The sequence below is a fragment of the Grammomys surdaster genome, unplaced genomic scaffold (genome assembly GCF_004785775.1).
Source record: "Grammomys surdaster isolate TR1022 unplaced genomic scaffold, NIH_TR_1.0 168, whole genome shotgun sequence".
NCBI lineage: Eukaryota > Metazoa > Chordata > Mammalia > Rodentia > Muridae > Grammomys > Grammomys surdaster.
In genome coordinates this window covers 1,313,957-1,333,419 of record NW_021604616.1, presented here as the reverse complement: position 1 = coordinate 1,333,419, position 19,463 = coordinate 1,313,957, and the positions used below count along the sequence as shown (strand labels likewise).

The 19,463-nt window shown below is 40.7% G+C and overlaps 1 protein-coding gene across 8 annotated transcripts in view; it reads right to left on the bottom strand.

Annotated features, from left to right (window-relative positions):
* The window catches only part of Epb41l2 (erythrocyte membrane protein band 4.1 like 2), a 167,582-nt gene that overhangs the window by 47,952 nt on the left and 100,167 nt on the right, over positions 1-19,463 (bottom strand). For all 8 annotated transcript variants that reach the window (XM_028766450.1, XM_028766451.1, XM_028766453.1 and 5 more), the window contains exons 5-7: positions 13,217-13,259; positions 12,096-12,171; positions 1,343-1,561 (exon numbers count right to left, since the gene is read on the bottom strand). In XM_028766450.1, coding sequence (XP_028622283.1) covers positions 1,343-1,561; positions 12,096-12,171; positions 13,217-13,259 — 338 coding nt within the window. The remainder of the gene's footprint in view (positions 1-1,342; positions 1,562-12,095; positions 12,172-13,216; positions 13,260-19,463) is intronic.

Genomic DNA, 19,463 nt, shown 5'->3' with positions numbered 1-19,463 from the left:
CAGGACTCTCCAGGCTCACAGTCAGGGGTAACTGTGGCAGGACTCTCCAGGCTCACAGTCAGGGGGTAACTGTGGCAGGACTCTCCAGGCTCACAGTCAGGGGGTAACTGTGGCACGCTGTAGAAGAGCAGGAGACAAGATGCAGCTCTGCCTCTACTGCTGCCTCTAAGATCAGTGAGTCTCAGCCTGTGCACTCAAGAAGGTGGGCTTTCCCCTTTACCACTTTGTCCTTAAAATGACACTCTTCGTTGTTCTCACCATGGAGAATAGCCCGAGCAATATGGTTGTAACATAAGCCGACCGGGAGAGAATAAACTGTGACTTCACCTTTTTAAAACTGGTAAATTCTTATTTGTTCATTTGATTTTGCTAGGATTGATCAGAATTACTTGTATTTAATTTTCTAAGTATGACAAACAGCATAGTATTCTGCCTACAGAAATATATTTTTATTCCTGTCTATTTCTCCAGCCAAACTTAAGCAACTGGCAAACCGATCTCTGCCCCAAAAGTCTTCATTTCCAACACACCATTTTATACCTACCAATTCAAATCTGGGTGACAAAATAAGCATCTGTTGAATAGAATTTCAATATGGGATGTGTGGGAGGATCAAATGTTGCTCTTTTAATTTTTTTTAAACAATAAGTTAATGTATAATGCCCCTTAAGAATTTTAAATCTCTGAAAGTTATTCAAATGATTTTGGTCAATATTCCATTAAAATTATGGCCTTAATATATAAATATTTTGTAGCTTAAGAGAAATATTTAAAAACTCATATAAAACTCCATTTGACAGAAATATGAAAGTATTCAAAAGTGTACATAATTCAAGTACTTTAAGCACTCCTCACCTAAACAAAGGGACATGCGCTGTGGCTCGTGGGGCCAGCTGTGCAGTTCAGCTGTCCACCATCCATTACTACCTGCACTTCTAATTCAAATCTTGATGCTCCAATACCTGCTTAGCTTTTTAAAAAGTATTATTTTGAAAAACCTCAAACATGAATACAGTGTGTTTTGATATCATCTATCCTCACTATCTCCCTGGCTTTCTTATAAAATATAGTAATACTTTATATTTTAAACTAAGAGGTAGGAGAAATGTAATGTCAAACCAGAATGCACACAAGTCTGCTTCTTGCTAGAGTGAGGGAGAAGTGTCGTATGGGAATATGCACTATTCTGATGCAGGAGTCTATCAAGAACACAATCCCCATATTACACTAAAAAGGAAAAAGAGCCAGTAGACAGGCTAAAACCTGCTTCTCAATGCTGAGCAAGCCCTCTGCCTATGTCTGCCTGCCATGGTGACTGCCTCCCGCCAGCTCATCCACAGACCTGTGAGTTTTATGCAGTTCTGCCACCTTTTCCTCCAGCTCCTTGGTGTGGACCGGGGCAAACTGGAAGTCACCAAGATCAATACTCTCATACTCCTCTGGGTCATAGTCCCCATGCTCAGCCTGCAGGGTGTAGGATCCCAAGAGGGCGTGAGTCACAAAGGAGCAGGGCAGGCGGCCAGAGGCGATGTCCTGCCTCAGTTGAAGGCACAAGAAGTATCTGTGAGGGGGAGGGAGAGAAGTATTTGTTAACCTTACATTTTAGCATTCCATTGCAAACAAATACACATAGTTGGGACTACTTATATTCATAGCAAAAATAGCTGTTCCATAACATGAAATTTTCGCCTGATCCCTGAGCTCCTAAACTGTTGGCTGATTTCTAAAACTACATCTAAAAGTTAACTAAGACAACAGACATTTTGACAAGAATCATTTACCCAAAAAAAAAAAAAAGAAAAAAAGAAAAAAAAATCTAGTCACTCACTGTTGCCTACTTCTACCCTTTCATACTAATTTCTTCTTTTCCTGAAATGCTTTTAAGAATAACAGTCCTATTAAATCTCCTTTGACACCTTTGCTTGTCTGCTCATTTGTCCAAGATCGCTAGCTCAGTTCCATAGAAACACGGGCGCTCTGGAGTCATGCAACTCATCTGGAGTCCCTCGCAGGTTAGCTTACTTCCCTGGGCTCTGTGGCCTTTGCAATGAGATGCCTTCGAGGGTGAGAGTAAACATTTGGTGCATAAATAACCAGCTGGCATGGAGCCTGGGAGTCACTAATTGATAGCTGTAATAGCAACAGCTACCTGTAGTCAATGATCTAATTGTCTCAGTACACCATCATAGAAGGATTGTCATTTTTTTACCAAACTAAAATGAAATGTGATTTCTTTTCTATGGAGCTTTTTTTTTCTTTTTAGCTCCATTATCAACCCCTTCTAGGGACATATATTAAAACCTAATCTCTGCTCTCCAATTTACCATTTGCTAAAGTTACCAGTGACCCTTAGATGAACAGCAGTGACCTCATTTAGAAGATCTTTTCAGGGTTACCCTTCATGATGACCTTCTCCTGTGGATGAAGGATGACCTCCATCCACACTGTAAGACCCACTGTGAGTCTTAAGAGCTGTAAGTCTCCCCCTTTTCTTGCTCCCTGTCTTCAGGTAGGGGAGGGCATAGTCTCTGGGAAGGCCTCAAGGCTGTTGAGCAACCAGAGTTCTAGTTCATCTTAACTGTACCCAAGTTTCTATGAGGTCAATCCCACAGGAGACAGGAATGCTGGGATCACCAATGCCCCACACTTATCAAAGGACTCACACAAGCATTGACAATTGCTCTAGATTTTTTTCGTTAAAGGATCTTCTCATTGATGCTATCGTCTGAGTATTTTCATGCATTTCAGAAATCCTCTTCTTAAGGAAGGTTGTGTTCCTTTGACTTCTAGAACCACACAAATATAAGAGCACTGCTCTGGAGAACTTAACTGTAAGCTAGACCCCAGGCTGCTGAGCACCAACCATAGCCCTAATAGGTTTCCTGCACCTGCAGCTCCCTCACTTGTCCCTCAGCCTTGCATGCCAGCCTTCCCGTTCTCAGCCAAGTCAGAACAATTAAAAAAAAAAAAAAAACTGCTAAGAACTTTCTGAATTTCCCGGCTGTTTTCTTTTTTTTTTTTATTGGATGATTTATTTACATTTCCTATGTTTTCCCCTTACCCCATCCCCCACCACCCCCTCGGAACCCCCAATCCCCTCACCCCTCCTCCTTCTTCTCTGTGGATGTAACCTCTATCTACCCCCCCCATTCCCACCTCCCCACCCTCAAAATTCCCACCCCCTGGGGCATCCAGCCTTCATGAGGTCAAGGTTCTCTTCTTCCACCTATGCCCAGCAGGGCCCTCCACTTTTACATATTCAGCTGAAGCCCTGGATCCCCCCCTAAGTGCTCCAAGGCTGGTGGTTTAGACCCTGGGAGCTGTGGTTGGTTGGTATTGTTGCTCTCCTCATGGTGCCATAAGTCCTTTCAGCTCCTTCAGTCTTCACTCTAACTCCTCTATTGAGAACCCCATGATCAGTTCAATGGCTAGTTGTGAGCATCTGCCTCTGAATATGTCTGACTCTTGAAGGCCTCTGAGGAGATATCCATTATCAGGCTCTTATCAGCATGCACTTCCTGTCTTCCACATCAGCATCTACCTTTGGTGATTGCACATGGGATAGATACTCAGGTGGAGTGGTCTTGAGACGGCCCCTCCTTCAGTTTCTGTCCCTCACTTTGTCTCCATATTTGCTCCCTTGAGTATTTTGTTGCTCCTTCTAAGAAGGACCGAATCACCCTCACTTGGTCTTCCTTCTTTATGGGCTTCATGTGGCCTGTGAGTTGCATCTTGGGCATTTCAAGGTTCTAGGCTAATATCCAATAATCAGTGAGTGAATACCATGTGTCTTCTTTTGTGATTGGTTTACCTCACTCAGGATGATAATTTCTAGTTCCATCCATTTACCTAGGAACCTCTCGAATTCATTGTTTTTAATAGCTGAGTAATACTCCATTGTGTAAATATACCACATTTTTTGAATCCATTCCTCAGTTGAAGGACATCTGGGTTCTTTCCAGCTCCTGGCTATTATAAATAAGGCTGCTATGAACATAGTTGAGCATATGTCCTTGTTATATGTTCGAGCATCTTCTGGGTATATGCCTAGGAGTGGTATAGCTGGATCCTCGGGTAATGCTATGTCCAATTTTCTGAGGAACCGCCACACTGATTTCCAAAGTGGTTGCACCATCTTGCAGTCCCACCAACAATGGAGGAGTGTTCCTCTTTCTCCACACCCTCGCCAGCATCTACTATCACCTGAGTTTTTAATCTTAGCCATTCTGACTGGTGTGAGATGGAATCTCAGGGTTGTTTTGATTTGCATTTCCCTGACGACTAAGGATGCTGAACATTTCTTTAGGTGCTTCTCGGCCATTCGAGTTTCTTCCGTTGAAAATTCTTTGTTAAGCTCTATACCCCATTTTTTAATAGGGTAATTTGGTTGTCTGGAGTCTAATTTCTTGAGTTCTTTGTATATATTGGATATTAGCCCTCTATCAGATGAAGGATTGGTAAAGATCTTTTCCCAACTTGTTGGTTGTCGTTTTGTCCTATTGACAGTGTCCTTTGCCTTACAGAAACTTTGCAATTTTATGAAGTCCCATTTGTCAATTCTCGATCTTAGAGCATATGCCATTGGAGTTCTGTTCAGGAACTTTTCCCCTGTGCCCAAGTGTGTGGCTTTTCCCCACCTTCTCTTCTATTAGTTTCAGTGTATCTGGTTTTATGTGGAGGTCCTTTATCCACTTAGACTTGAGCTTTGTACAAGGGGATAAGAATGGATCAATTTTCATTCTTCTACATGTTGTCTTCCAGTTGAACCAGCACCATTTGTTGAAAATGCTGTCCTTTTTCCACTGGACAGTTTTAGCTCCTTTGTCAAAGATCAAGTGACCATAGGAGTGTGGGTTCATTTCTGGGTCTTCAATTCTATTCCATTGATCTTCCTGCCTGTCTCTGTACCAATACCAGGTAGTTTTTATCACTATTGCTCTGTAGTACAGCTTGAGGTCAGGGATGGTGATTCCTCCAGAAGTTTTTATTGCTGAGAATAGTTTTCGCTATCCTGGGTTTTTTGTTATTCCATATGAATTTGAGAATTTCCTTTTCTAACTCTGTGAAGAATTGAGTTGGGATTTTAATTGGGATTGCATTGAATCTGTAGATTGCTTTTGGCAAGATGGCCATTTTTATTATATTAATCCTGCCAATCCATGAGCATGGGAGATCTTTCCATCTTCTGAGATCTTCTTCAATTTCTTTCTTCAGAGACTTGAAGTTCTTGTCATACAGGTCTTTCACTTGCTTGGTTAGATTCACATCAAGGTATTTTATATTATTTGCAACTATTGTGAAGGGTGTCATTTCCCTAATTTCTTTTTCAGTCTGTTTATCTTTCATGTAGAGGAAGGCTACTGATTTGTTTGAGTTGATTTTATAACCAGCCACTTTGCTGAAGTTGTTTATCAGGTTTAGGAGTTCTCTGGTGGAAGTTTGGGGGTCACTTAAGTATACTATCATATCATCTGCAAATAGCGATATTTTGACTTCTTCCTTTCCTATTTGTATCCCTTTGACTTCTTTTTGCTGTCTAATTGCTCTGGCTAAGACTTCCAGTACTATATTGAATAGGTAGGGGGAGAGTGGGCAACCTTGTCTAGTCCCTGATCTTAGTGGGATTGCTTCAAGTTTCTCTCCATTTAGCTTGATGTTGGCTACTGGTTTGCTGTAAATTGCTTTTACTATGTTTAGGTAGGGGCCTTGAATTCCTGATCTTTCCAAGACTTTTATCATGAAGGGATGTTGAATTTTGTCAAATGCTTTCTCAGCATCTAGTGAGATGATCATGTGGTTTTTTTCTTTAAGTTTGTTTATATAGTGGATTACATTGATGGATTTCCGAATATTGAACCATCCCTGCATTCCTGGGATAAAACCTACTTGATCATGATGGATGATTGTTTTGATGTGGTCTTGGATTCGGTTTGCTAGAATTTTATTGAGTATTTTTGCATCGATGTTCATGAGGGAGATTGGTCTGAAGTTCTCTTTCTTTGTCGGGTCCTTGTGGGGTTTGGGTATGAGTGTAATTGTAGCTTCATAGAACGAATTGGGTAGTGTTCCTTCTGTCTCTATTTTGTGGAATAGTTTGAAGAGAATTGGTATTAGGTCTTCCTTGAAGGTCTGATAGAATTCAGCACTAAAACCATCTGGTCCTGGGCTTTTTTTAGTGGGGAGGCTTTTGATGACTGCTGCTATTTCCTGAGGGGTTATGGGACTATTTAGATGGTTTATCTGCTCCTGGTTTAACTTCGGTACCTGGTATCTGTCTAGGAAATTGTCCATTTCATCCAGGTTTTCCAGTTTTGTTGAGTATAGGCCTTTGTAGTAGGATCTGATGATTTTTTGAATTTCTTCAGTTTCTGTTGTTATGTCTCCCTTTTCAGTTCTGATTTTATTAATTTGGATACTGTCTCTGTGCCCTCTGGTTAATCTGGCTAAGGGTTTATCTATCTTGTTGATTTTCTCAAAGAACCAACTCCTGGTTTTATTGATATTTTGTATTGTTCTTTCTGTTTCTATTTGGTTGATTTCAGCCCTGAGTTTGATTATTTCCTGCCTTCTACTCCTCCTGGGTGTATTTGCTTCTTTTTGTTCTAGAGCTTTTAGTTGTGCAGTCAACTTGTTAGTGTGTGCTCTTTCCAGTTTCTTTTTGTAGGCACTTAGAGCTATGAGCTTTCCTCTTAGCACTGCCTTCATGGAGTCCCACAAGTTTTGGTATGATGTGTCCTCATTTTCATTGAATTCTAAAAAGTCTTTTATTTCTTTCTTTATTTCTTCCTTGACCAAGTCATCATTGAGTAGAGAGTTGTTCAGTTTCCATGTGCACGTGGGTTTCCCATTGGTTTTGTCATTATTAAAGACCAGTCTTAGTCCGTGGTGATCTGATAGGATGCAAGGGATTATTTCAATCTTTTTGTATCTGTAGAGGCTTGTTTTGTGACCAATTATATGGTCTATTTTGGAGAAGGTACCATGAGGTGCTGAGAAAAAGGTATATTCTTTTGTTTTAGGATGAAATGTTCTATAGATGTCTGTTAAGTCCATTTGGTTCATAACTTCTGTTAATTTCAAAGTGTCTCTGTTTAGTTTCTGTTTCCATGATCTGTCCATTGCTGACAGTGGGGTGTTGAAATCCCCCACTATTATTGTGTGAGGCGTAATGTGTGTTTTGAGCTTTAGTAAAGTTTCTTTTATGTATGTAGGTGCCCTTGCATTTGGAGCATAGATGTTCAGAATTGAGAGTTCACCTTGGTAGATTTTTCCTTTGATGAGTATGAAGTGTCCTTCCTTATCTTTTTTGATTAATTTTGGATGAAAGTCGATTTTATTTGATATTAGAATGGCTACTCCAGCTTGTTTCTTGGGACCACTGGCTTGAAAAATTGTTTTCCACCCTTTTATTCTGAGGTAGTGTCTGTCTTTGTCACTGAGGTGCGTTTCTTGTATGCAGCAAAATTCTGGGTCTTGTTTGTGTATCCAGTCTGATAGTCTGAATCTTTTTATTGGGGAATTGAGACCATTGATGTTAAGAGATATTAAGGAAAAATGATTGTTGCTTCCTGTTATTTTTGTTATTAGAGGTAAAGTTATGTTTGTATCTTCTTTTGGGGTTGTTGGAAGATTACTTACTTGCTTTTTCTAGGTTGTAGTTTCCCTCCTTGTGTTGGCATTTTCCATCAATTATCCTTTGAAGTGCTGGGTTTGTGGGAAGATATTGTGCAAATTTGGTTTTGTCATGGAATATCTTGGTTTCACCATCTATAGTGATTGAGAGTTTTGCTGGGTATAGTAATCTGGGCTGGCAATTGTTTTCTCTTAGTGTCTGTATGATGTCAGTCCAGGCTCTTCTGGCTTTTATAGTCTCTGGTGAAAAGTCTGGTGTAATTCTTATAGGTCTGCCTTTATATGTTACTTGACCTTTTTCCCTTACTGCTTTTAGTATTTTTTCTTTGTTTTGTGCATCTGATGTTTTGATTATTATGTGACGGGAGGTATTTCTTTTCTGGTCTAGTCTATTTGGTGTTCTGTAGGCTTCTTGTATGTTTATGGGCATCTTGTTCTTTAGGTTAGGGAAGTTTTCCTCAATAATTTTGTTGAAGATATTTACTGGCCCTTTAAGTTGGGAATCTTCATTCTCATCTATACCTATTATCCTTAGGTTTGGTCTTCTCATTGTGTCCTGGATTTCCTGGATGTTTTGAGTTAGGAGTTTTTTGCATTTTGCATTTTCTTTGACAACTGTGTCAATATTTTCCACCGTATCTTCTGCATTTGAGATTCTCTCTTCTATCTCTTGTATTTGGTTGGTGATGCTTGCGTCTGTGACTCCTGATCTCTTTCTTAGGTTTTCTATCTCCATGGTTGTCTCCCTTTGAACTTTCTTTATTGTTTATATTTCTAGTTTCAGATCCTGAATGTTTTTGTTTAATTCCTTCTTTGTCTTTTCTTCCATTTCTTTAAGGGATTTCTGTGATTCCTCTTTAAGGGCTTCTATCTGTTTACTTGTACTCTCCTGTATTTCTTTAAGGGAGTTACTTAATTCCTTCTTATAATCCTCTATCATCATCATGAGAAGTGATTTTAATTCTGAATCCTGCTTTTCAGGTGTGATGGGGTGTTCAGGGCTTGCTATATTGGGAGAACTGGGCACTGATGATGCCAAGAAACTTTGGTTTCCGTTGCTTATGTTCTTGCGCTTGCCTTTCGCCATCTGGTTAACTCTAGTGGTACCTGCCCTCACTGTGTAAAACTGGAGTCTGCATTTCCAGTTATCTTGCTTATTGCAGAGCTCCTCAGGGTCCAGAGGTCTCTGTGGTCTTATGCTCCTAATCTCCTGGGTGGAAGAACTCCTGGGACTCAGGCCACCTCTTGGATCTGGAAATCCTTCTACTCTGAGTGCAGTGGGTCCTCGATGACTCAGGATTCAGTTTCAGCTGCTCTGAGTGCAGTGGCTCCTGGATGACTCAGGATTCAGTTTCTCAACAGGACAGGAGCAGACCAACTCTGTGTCTGCTCCAGCCCAGAGGACCAGGCAGGGGCAGAAGGGCCCGGCTGTTTTCTTTGACAGTAAATGATTGCTACCAAAATGTCTGTCCTCAGTGGGAGTGCTGGTACTCAGCTTTACATGGTATGAGACTTCAGTCTGAATAGTGTTGCATGCCTCCCCGAAAGCCTGCTGACCCCCATAATGTCAAATTACAATGAATATTTCAGTTGGAATTTCTACAGGTCTTGAGGAGCTAGTCCTGCTACACGCTGAGAAAATTAAGCAGAGGTCTGTGTAATAAAGTCAAAATTACCATAGGATTATTACTCCTCAAGGAAATTACTGCAAGGAAAGGGAAGAGTGTATATACCAGAGAGCACTGTACCGAAGTTCATGACATTCATTGTTAAAAGGCACTTCTGCAGAGGAGCTTTGCCCTACATGCCAACACACCAAAGACTGTGCCCAAGAAAGTCACTGTGCAGTTACAATACTATTAATTCTTTGCTAGCTGGAGCTAATTGAATCAAAGCATGGTTAAAATGGAAGTGGTGGTCAGTGAGCACAGGAGTGCACTGGTACTCAGCCAGAGCATCAGGCAAGGAGGTGAGAGCAAACCACACCTGACATTCTCAGCAATGAATCTCCATCATTTCAAGTTCATGTGAGTATTAAACACTGACAACCAAACCGGCCCAGCAGACGCACCAAACGTACAGGATCCGCAGTCGATTCTCCTCTAAGACTATCTTGTTTTCTAAAGTACAAACACTACAGTCTTCCCAGGCTATGTGAGTAATCATCAAAGACTGCATAGAAATCATTATTTGCACTAACTCTTCACAACGTTATGGCATCCTATCACACAGTCTAAAGGGGTCTAAGATGTCCATGAACTCAACAGTCCACAGCCTTCCTTGGTTACTATAAAAGACCCTGTCAACTCAAGATCAGCAAATGCTCTTGCTTCTAAACTGAATCCTCTATTTGCAACTTAAGACTATGTTCATATGGCCCACATAATCTCAGGAGAGATGAAAATGTAACAACTAGCACTGGCTACATAAATTCTACTGCTGTTTCTTTTACTGTGTGGGGCTGGGGCGGGTAAGAAAGAAGAGTCATCAGTCCGTATGACTTTTTTTTTTTTTTAAGGAGGAAATAAAATTATCTTTATTTGCAAATAATACAGTAGTATGCATAAGTGGGCCAAAATTTCCAAAAGACAATTCCTAGAGCTGATAAACATTTTCAGCAAAGTTGTTGGATACATGATTAACTAAAAAATACAAAGAAAATGCAGTGACCTTCATATGTATAAATGTGTTTGCAAGTGCAAACAAAATAGAGAGACATCATAAAGTTTGAATTGATTGTTGACACTTGTCACATTTTTTCCTCATAATAAATAACCTTGAGTAACTCAATGTAAGTGTGTTGGGTAAGATCATACAAATTCTTTGTAGTCACATATTACTTTTGAGATCATTGAAGGTGCTCAAAGACGACCATGATACACAAAGTCTTTAACAGATGATTACTTACTAAAGAGTTTAGTCTTCTATAAAGATACCAGAAAGTACAAGACTTTAACATATTGACTACGTTTATGGGGTTTCTTGCACTATGGCTTTTTCTCATGGTTTCTAGGACTACTGCCACATGCACAGGCTTTTAAGACAAATTTACAGGGGCCAGGGAGAACTCAAATAGCAAAATGATGACTGTGCAAGCAGAAGCAGCTGAGTTTGAGGTCCAGCACCCACATGCAAACCCAGGTAAGGTGGTGTGTGCTGCAGCAGGACAGGAGACTCTGGGGCTTGCCCACCAGCCCATCTAGTCCACACAGCGAGTCCCAAGCTCAGAGACAAATCACATCTCTAAGAGCAAGGTGGGGCTGCAGAGATTGCTCAGTGGTTAAGAGCACATACTGTCTTGTAGAAGACTGAAGGTCAGTTCCACGCATCTAGATCAGGTGGCTCATAACTGCCTGTAATCAAATCAGATTCCTCTTCTAGTCTCTAGGGGGACCTGTACTCACATGTACATACCCACATATTTTCAAAACAAAATGTTAAAAGCAAAGCAAAACAACAGCAAAAGCCAAGGTACAGTTAGAGAGATGGCTCAGCCGTTAAGAGCACTGGCTGCTCTTCCAAAGGTCCTGAGTTCAATTCCTAGCAACCACATGGTGGCTCACAAACATCTGTAATGGCATTTGATGCCCTCTTCTGTCATGCAGGTGTACATGCAGATAAAATACTCATATACATAAAATAAACAAAAATAAATCTTTTCTAAAAAGCCGAGGTAGAAAGTTCCTGAGAAACGTTTGAGGGTGACTACTGACCTCTACATTCTGCATGCTTTTGTGCGCACACACAGGTATACACAGGGTAAACTATTTAAAAAAATACTTTCGCATTAAAGTCTGAAACACTGAAGGTAAGTGCCTGTCACCATACGACGTAAAGTTGTCATCAATATTTTTCTTTAAGTGTTTTATTACTTGAATATAAAAAAAGAACCAAAGAAGAGTAAATTGAAGTCTTGACAGTGGCAATACTTGAAGCTATTCGGAACAAGATCCAGTTTTGAGCGAACATGTAAGTTTGGTTTGTTTTGACAGCTGCTCAAGGATCCTGTGGGGGCTCAGCAGCTACAGGCACTTGGAGCCCAAAGACACGTACTGAATAACCTGAGTTCAATCCCTAGAATCCACAGAGGTGGAAGGAAATAAACTCTACAAAGTTACCCTTTTATTTCCACATATCCACTCTACATACTCTCTGACATACACAATAATATATGTTAACTGAGAGATGGCTCAGCTGTTATCAGCACTTACTGCTCTTACAGGGGACAGAGACTGGCTTCATAGGACCTACACACTGGCTCAGACCTGCCTGGAACTCATCTCCCTCTTCTTCCTGTGGATCCTAGGCATGCATGTGGTGCACACACTGAGAAGCAGGCAAATTTTATCCCACACTTCCTTTTATTGCTCTTCCAGTCCTACAGTTACAACCACACGCACAGAACACAGAAATAAGTAACAGTAATAAGCAAAGATGCAATTCAAAATGTAAGTACAAGTTACCTGGTGATATCTTCAGTCAACTGAGAAGGATCCGGAGGATAAAATTTCACATTAAAAGTGAACAGCCAGGGAAGGTCTGTAATTATAAAATCTAAGTTATTTACAAAATACCAGGTTTGGGTGGCTTTGTTTTGTATACTTTGGTATCACTTAGACATTAACAATAAAATGTTTCTAAAAACTAGAAATGAACACAAATTAGCCTGATCTACAAAGTAAGTGCCAGGACAGCCAGGGCTAGACCACCAAGAAACCCTGTCTCAAAAAACAAAACTCAAAAACAAACAAACATCAAAACAAAAACAAATAAAAGTACAGTTCCAAATTAAAATGAATAATGTATTAGGTACGACAGAGCAAACCATCTCAAACAAAAGGTGCCATTTGAGGCTGCTGAGAGGGCTCAGTGGGCACAAGCATGAGGCCTGAACTCCATCTTTAGCAGGGTACAGCAGGGGAATGCACTTGAACTCCAGAGAGGCGAGGTAGACACTGTAGAGCCAGGAAGATTGGTAAGTTCAATGGCCTTGCGATCTAGTCAAATTGATGGGCTCCAGGTTCAAGTGAGAAATTGTTATCTCAGAAAATAAGGTGAAGAGTAATCAAGGAAGACACCAAAGATTGACTTCTGGCATGTGCTCACATGTGCACACACACACACATGTGCACACATACATACATTCAGATATATACAACATATACATACAACATAAATGTCACCCCAAGAAAGCCCAATATATTTTTTAAAAGCCAGGCTGCTATCTCATACAAGTAGACTACACAGACACTTAAGAATAGGTCTATTGCTTCCTCAAAGAGAAGGCTCTGAGCCATCTGTAGTCACAAGACTCTGAGTTCTGTTGTTGTTTGAGGTAGGGTTGCACTGTGCAGCCTAGAGTTCAGGATCCCTGCCTTGGCCTCTTGAGTGTTAGGACTACAAGCAACTGGCACCATATCCAGTTAAAGTCACTTTCACAAGTGTCTTACACTGCTGTTGGTTTCAGCATGCAAAACAGAACCAGCACCCATTCTATGTTACAATTGTAGTATTTATCCCCACAGGTTTTTATTAGACCCAGAAATAATATGGACTAATTTAAGTATGGTTCTTAAATACTCACTTCTCAGCTGTCTCTTTATTTCTTTTGCAGGATCTAGCCAGTTCTGCGGGAGAAAAGAAAAATTAGTTATGCATAGAAACTGTCCCATGTCTCTAAAATAAAATGGAACAGTTTACTGCCCATACCTCACATCTCATACCTAGTTACACAGCTCTCACTTGTTAGCATTCTCCTGGGTGTGCGTGTGTGCGCATGTGCTCTCGTGTGTGTGTGTGTGTGTGTGTGTGTGTGTGTGTGTGTATGTGATGGAATGTTAAATCTTTGATACAATAATGATAAGGGCCAATTTATCTATATATAACATTATTACACAGACCTGCTTCACAAATCACTCCTCAGACAGTGAAATAACTTGTTCCCAGTTTCTTCTTACTTAAGGATAAAACGTGAATTGTAAACTGCTGGCTCAGAAGTGCACATGCCCTGATCCAAACAATCCCATCAACCTCTAAAGCCAACTTCTTCACATCCTTCACTCCTGTCACTACGACTCAGACCAGTGAAGAGATAATGCCTGCGCCACCCCCTTCTCTTTCTCTTATGAATTTAGAAAACACAATTTTAACATCCTTGGAATGTAACATCCTTCCATCTGCCTCTCATTTCTATTCTTTGAGAAAGCCAACCAAAAATAAAACAAAAACATCTTAAAGAAACAAAAGAGAAAAAGAAAGGGAAGGAGGAAGGGAGGGAGGGAGGGGGGAGGGAGGGAGAGAGGGAGAGAGAGAGGGAGGGAGGGAAGGAGAGAGAGAGAGAGAGAGAGAGAGAGAAGGAAGAAAGGGAAGAAGAGAAAAAAGAATTCCAGTCTTGGAACCACATAAGGATAGTAAATCTTTCAAACTGTGAAGCAAACAGTTCCCGCAAATTATCAAAAAATTGTACTTTGTGTTTTCCCACATTATTGTTAAGTCATAGGAAAGACATTCACCTTCCTAATGGAGAACAAGTACATTTTTGGAAAAACAACACATTGATTCAAACAACTGACTTTATGTACAGCAAGAAGTCTGATGTTGTCTCTCACCCAATGTATTGCAACACCTTCATTTAAACACAATTTTGCCAGGCAGTGGTGGCGCACGCCTTTAATCCCAGCACTTGGGAGGCAGAGGCAGGTGGATTTCTGAGTTCAAGGCCAGCCTGGTCTACAGAGTGAGTTCCAGGACAGCCAGGGCTACACAGAGAAACCCTGTCCCGAAAAAACAAACAAACAAAAACAAACAAACAAACAAACAAACAAAAAACCCACAATCTAGCCGGGCGGTGGTGGCGCACGCCTTTAATCCCAGCACTTGGGAGGCAGAGGCAGGCGGATTTCTGAGTTCGAGGCCAGCCTGGTCTACAGAGTGAGTTCCAGGACAGCCAGGGCTATAAAGAGAAACCCTGTCTCGAAAAACCAAAAAAAAAAAAAAAAAAAAAAAAAAAACCCACAATCTTATTCCCACACAGAAAGAACAAAATGTTTGTTGTTACGTATGAAATAAATTGCCTGTCAATCTACTGAAATGCAACAGGACATGACCCACCACTAAAAAGTATTAACAACAGCATCTTTTGAAAGGAGCCCTCAGATTTTACTACACCATGAACTCTGGCAACGAGGATCCAAACCATCACCAAGAAGTTGTATGTATGTGTCTATGTCCTAACACTGGTGATAGTCACTGCTCTCATTAAAGAGCCACCAAAGCATGCTCCACTATTACTGATGTTCCAGCTGCATGGTGCATTGATGTGAGGGGCCAGTGAGACTCTGTAATGGCACCTCAAGTGCTGTGTTAGCAAATAGCTCTATTTTTTCACTCAGAAAAAAAAAAGTGTAGCATTCAGCTTCCTTACCCTGCAGCTGCTGTCCTACACACAGCTGGTCACAAATGGGTAACTATGATAAGAACACACAAACAAGAAAAGTACATCGTTCAGCTTCTAGCCAGGCTGGACTGAGGCTGGGGAGAGGGAAAGGAGGGTTAAATGTGTGCACTGAAACCAAGAGAGTAACGATCACAAAGGGAACGACTTAGGGACAACTGGTACAACCCCAATGACAAGATCCCTTCTATCACTGACTCAGAAACACAGTAAGGGAGCACTGCTCATCTCACAGACAGAGCTCCCAGATTCCAGTCTCCATAAGGATAAGTTCATGCAGACGGCATGCTAGGGAGAAGCAAAAGGTTTCTGTGTTCCAGGAAAGAACAATGGAACCCCACACATGGACCCAAGGTCCAGCTACTACACTGTCTATCCTCCCAATGAGTGATCTATCCTGATCTATCCAGCTACTACACTGTCTATCCTGATCACAGTGAGTGAGGGAAGGCTCTACAGATCTAGACATCCATGAGGGACAAGCTGACAAATGAAACTGAGACCACTTGTCACAACACTGACTGCCAAGACATACTGAAGGCTGCTGTGGCATCTTTTATCAGCTCTCTTCTAGGCTTCTCTCTGATTCCTATGATAAAACACTGGCAAAAGCAACTCAGGAGAAGAAAGTTTTTCTATACATTATACTTGTAGGTCATATTCCATCACTCAGGAGAATCAGAACAAGAACGCAGCCAAGACCCAAAGCAAAGACCATAGAGGAATACTGCCTATGGCTTGCTCTTCTGCTTCTCCCACTGGTTCATCCTCAGCTAGGTTTTGTATAAGTAGCCCACACCCACCGGCCTACAGATGGGGCTGCCCACAGAGGGTTGGGCCTTCCCTCATCTACCATCAATCAAGATGATCTCTAACAAATACGGCCACGGGTCAACTTGATCTGGGCAATTCAATCGAGGTTCTCTCTTCCCAAGTGACTAGGTTGTATCAAACTGACAACAGAAACTATGCAGCACACAACCCTTACCCAGAGATAACAGGCTATATTTACACAACAGGACCGAGCAGCAGAAACCACTGTTTCCATGTGTCTACCTGGTTTCCTTTCCTAACCACACTGGCTTCCATCCTGTAAGCTCCATTCCTCGCATGGAGGCAGGAGGTCTTGTCTACTCAGACTATAGTTGTGCACAGGCATGGATAGACTGTATAATCCATGTTCTCTGGGCTTGGCATTTTTAGGGAAACTAATATTAAATATTAAAAATCAATACCTGTTGAGTTCTATCTGTCCATTTCTGCTTCCTCCTCCCCTGCAGTCTTCTTAAATGACTACATATTATTTTATTAAATTTACTTTTACTGAAGTTATCTTTGAGTATGTAGATTATGGTTGGTATATGATTTCTTGACTAGTGTTATAAATTATCAAGCAAAAGTTAAAAATATATAATGTAACATCATAGAAGAATTAAGTATATTCTCTGGATTAGCAATTACTCATAAGCAAACAATTTGTGCTGCTCTGTTCTGACTCTTAATAGAGTCTAAAAACTATATAGTCAGGCTGTTCTTGGAGCTCCTGACCCTCTGCCTTACTTTTCCAAGCGCTAGGACATCACATATATCCATCACAATACTTCACAAACAAAAAAGTAAAATAGAAATCAACTTCTATGGGTTGACACTTAAAGAAAAAATGAATAAAGCATTAGACACATAAGAAACGAAAAACAGCATCAGTGAATAAAGGAGATGATAAGATTAAAGATGGTGGTGAGTGGACACATATAAGTACACACGTGTAGGCACACACAGAAGCCCCTCAGGAAACATTAGGATATATCCTTACTGTGTTAAAGAATTGCCTACTGTAACCACAAATACAGACTCTGGGCCTAGAAATATATGGAGTCAAATCCCCACTTACTTCCCACCAGTTCTATGACTTCCATACATTTCTCGCCCCCACAAGCCTCAATTTCCTCAACAGGAAAATAGAATTCACAACATCTACCCAACTGAAGTGACCATCTTCCACCCGAGAGCTGCTCACTACTCTCCAGGCTGGATACTAGGATTTCAGAGTTTGAACTGCTCACGCTCAACAAAAGTTTGCCCATGTCGTCATTTGTTTTGGGGAGTCTCAGGTTGGCTATAAGAATTTGACAAATTCACCCAGATTCACTTTCAGGCAAATGCTGAAAGGATGTGAATAGTCCTGCCGTAACCCTCCATTCTCCCATAGGCACATGGACTGCTTCAGAAGATCCCTTCACTATGCACACTTAACCACATGAGAGCCAACACGAGAGAGAAGTTCCAGGTTTTCGGCATCACAGTGAAACTTACAGCCCATCTGCAGAATTATAAAGATTATAAAGTTCAAATGAACTAAACGTAGGCTCTTACTTAAAGTTAGTTATTATGAGCCTTTAATTCTGCTTCTGGGGAGACATTGTTGGCTATTAGTCAACTCCTTTAATCTTCATAAAGACAGCATGGGCATCAACTATACTTCTAAAAAGCACCTCTTGCAGTATTGCTTAGGAAATAGGAAACTGACTTATATAATGCCTGGGTCAAATGTCAGACTCTGTTAACGAAAAAACTCCTCTTTGAAGAAAATTCAATATCTTTAATGATAAACTCATTTACACATGAATACCAAAGCTACAGATTTACAAATCTGTATCAAAGAAAAGTATGTTGCTTGAGTCTATAAACTTTTAATATTTTCTATAGCAAAGTTTACATGAGACTTGGTAAAACGTTTGACACTAACTCACACTTTCATAATCACAATAAACTGAAATGCTTCCAACTCCGTGTCACAACTAAGAGACACAACACTACACTAAAACCAATGACAGCATAGATTTTTCCCACATGACAAATTGTTATACAAAATACTTATAGTTCTGTCTAAATTCCACTTTACAAAAGGCTGAAGTAAGTACTCGAGGCTTCTTTAAATACACATGCCATTTAGTGTGAGAAAGAAACACAGAGCCAGAAGTCTGGAGAAGTATGGGTTTGGCATGCACACAACACCGAGAGACACACCTACAGTGTCCCATCTCCTACAGTGGAAACCTCAAGAACCGCAAAGGAGGATTGTGAAGCTATGTTGGACAGTGATAATTTTCTGGAAAAAAAAGGAAGACTGTACACATCTATATTGGGAAGAATGAAAGTTCTTTTGCCTAAATGTATTTGAGACCTGGATTTTGTCTATTCATATTTATTATATATAAACATATTATATCTAAAAATGAACATTATAGTCACATAAATATGCAACTTAACATATTCAAATTATATTTGAGTGTTCACTTTCTGAAAAGTGAATGTCACAAAGGACACGGATACAAAGCATAAGTATTAATGTGTCCATCCCATTTTACCAACATGTGCATGTGACATTTCGTAAGAAACACTGACCTTTGATCACAAAGTTAGGTAAGGAATGCTTGAGTCTTCTTCAGCAACTGGTATCTTTCTGTCACTGAGAACTCTACAGTGATCCCACTAGAGTCCAGCCTTATACTGTCTTAGAGAAGACGCAAGCTATCCTCCTCTGAGCCCCCTTCTGACCTCATCATCTTAAGCTCCCAGACTGTAGCCATCCCCTTCCACAGCCAAATCCTAGGTCTCCTCAACACACAGCTCCCCACTTCATTACACTTCAGCATCCTGCTTCCAGATTCAACCAGGGTAATGAGGAGACAAGGCAACACACAAATCAGGTTTGTATTACCATGCTGATGGCAGAAGTAACTGCTAAGTCACCTCCTTTGGCTGGAGAAAGGATGGTAGAAGGCAGGCAGTGAGTGGGGGAGGGGCCTCATAGGATATTTAGAAAGCTCTTTAGGAAAGGCAGGCATTTAGATAATAAGAGAAAGAAACTGCCATTGAGGCATAGTATGTTTGAGCAGATACATACACCAGCAAGACTTCCTTGGCAAGCAGAATCTGGCATGCACTGACCATCAGCTGCTGTGAGACAGTGCTGAGGAGAAAGCTCATGCCGGCTGCAGGAGATTAAACTGCATGCACTAAAGGTTTCTAAGAGAGAGTAAAATCACAGACACCTGACTATTCACAGAGGTAAGGAGAAACAAGAGTCCAGAACTACCCTTCGGGGACAGATGGCATTTAAAGGGAGAATAAAGTTTGCTTTTAAACCAGGAATATTCATCAGACAGCTGAGTACAGGACAAGAAGCTCTGGTGTAACATATGGACTAGACATGTATACTAAAAGTTTAAATTCAAAAATCATAAATCCTACTGCCTGAGTACTTATTCAGACTGTCTATTTTATTTGAACTAACAAAAGCATTCACACCATAGTACATCATTTTATATTTTACAAAAATTAAACGTTCCTATGAATCTACCAATAGACAATCTCA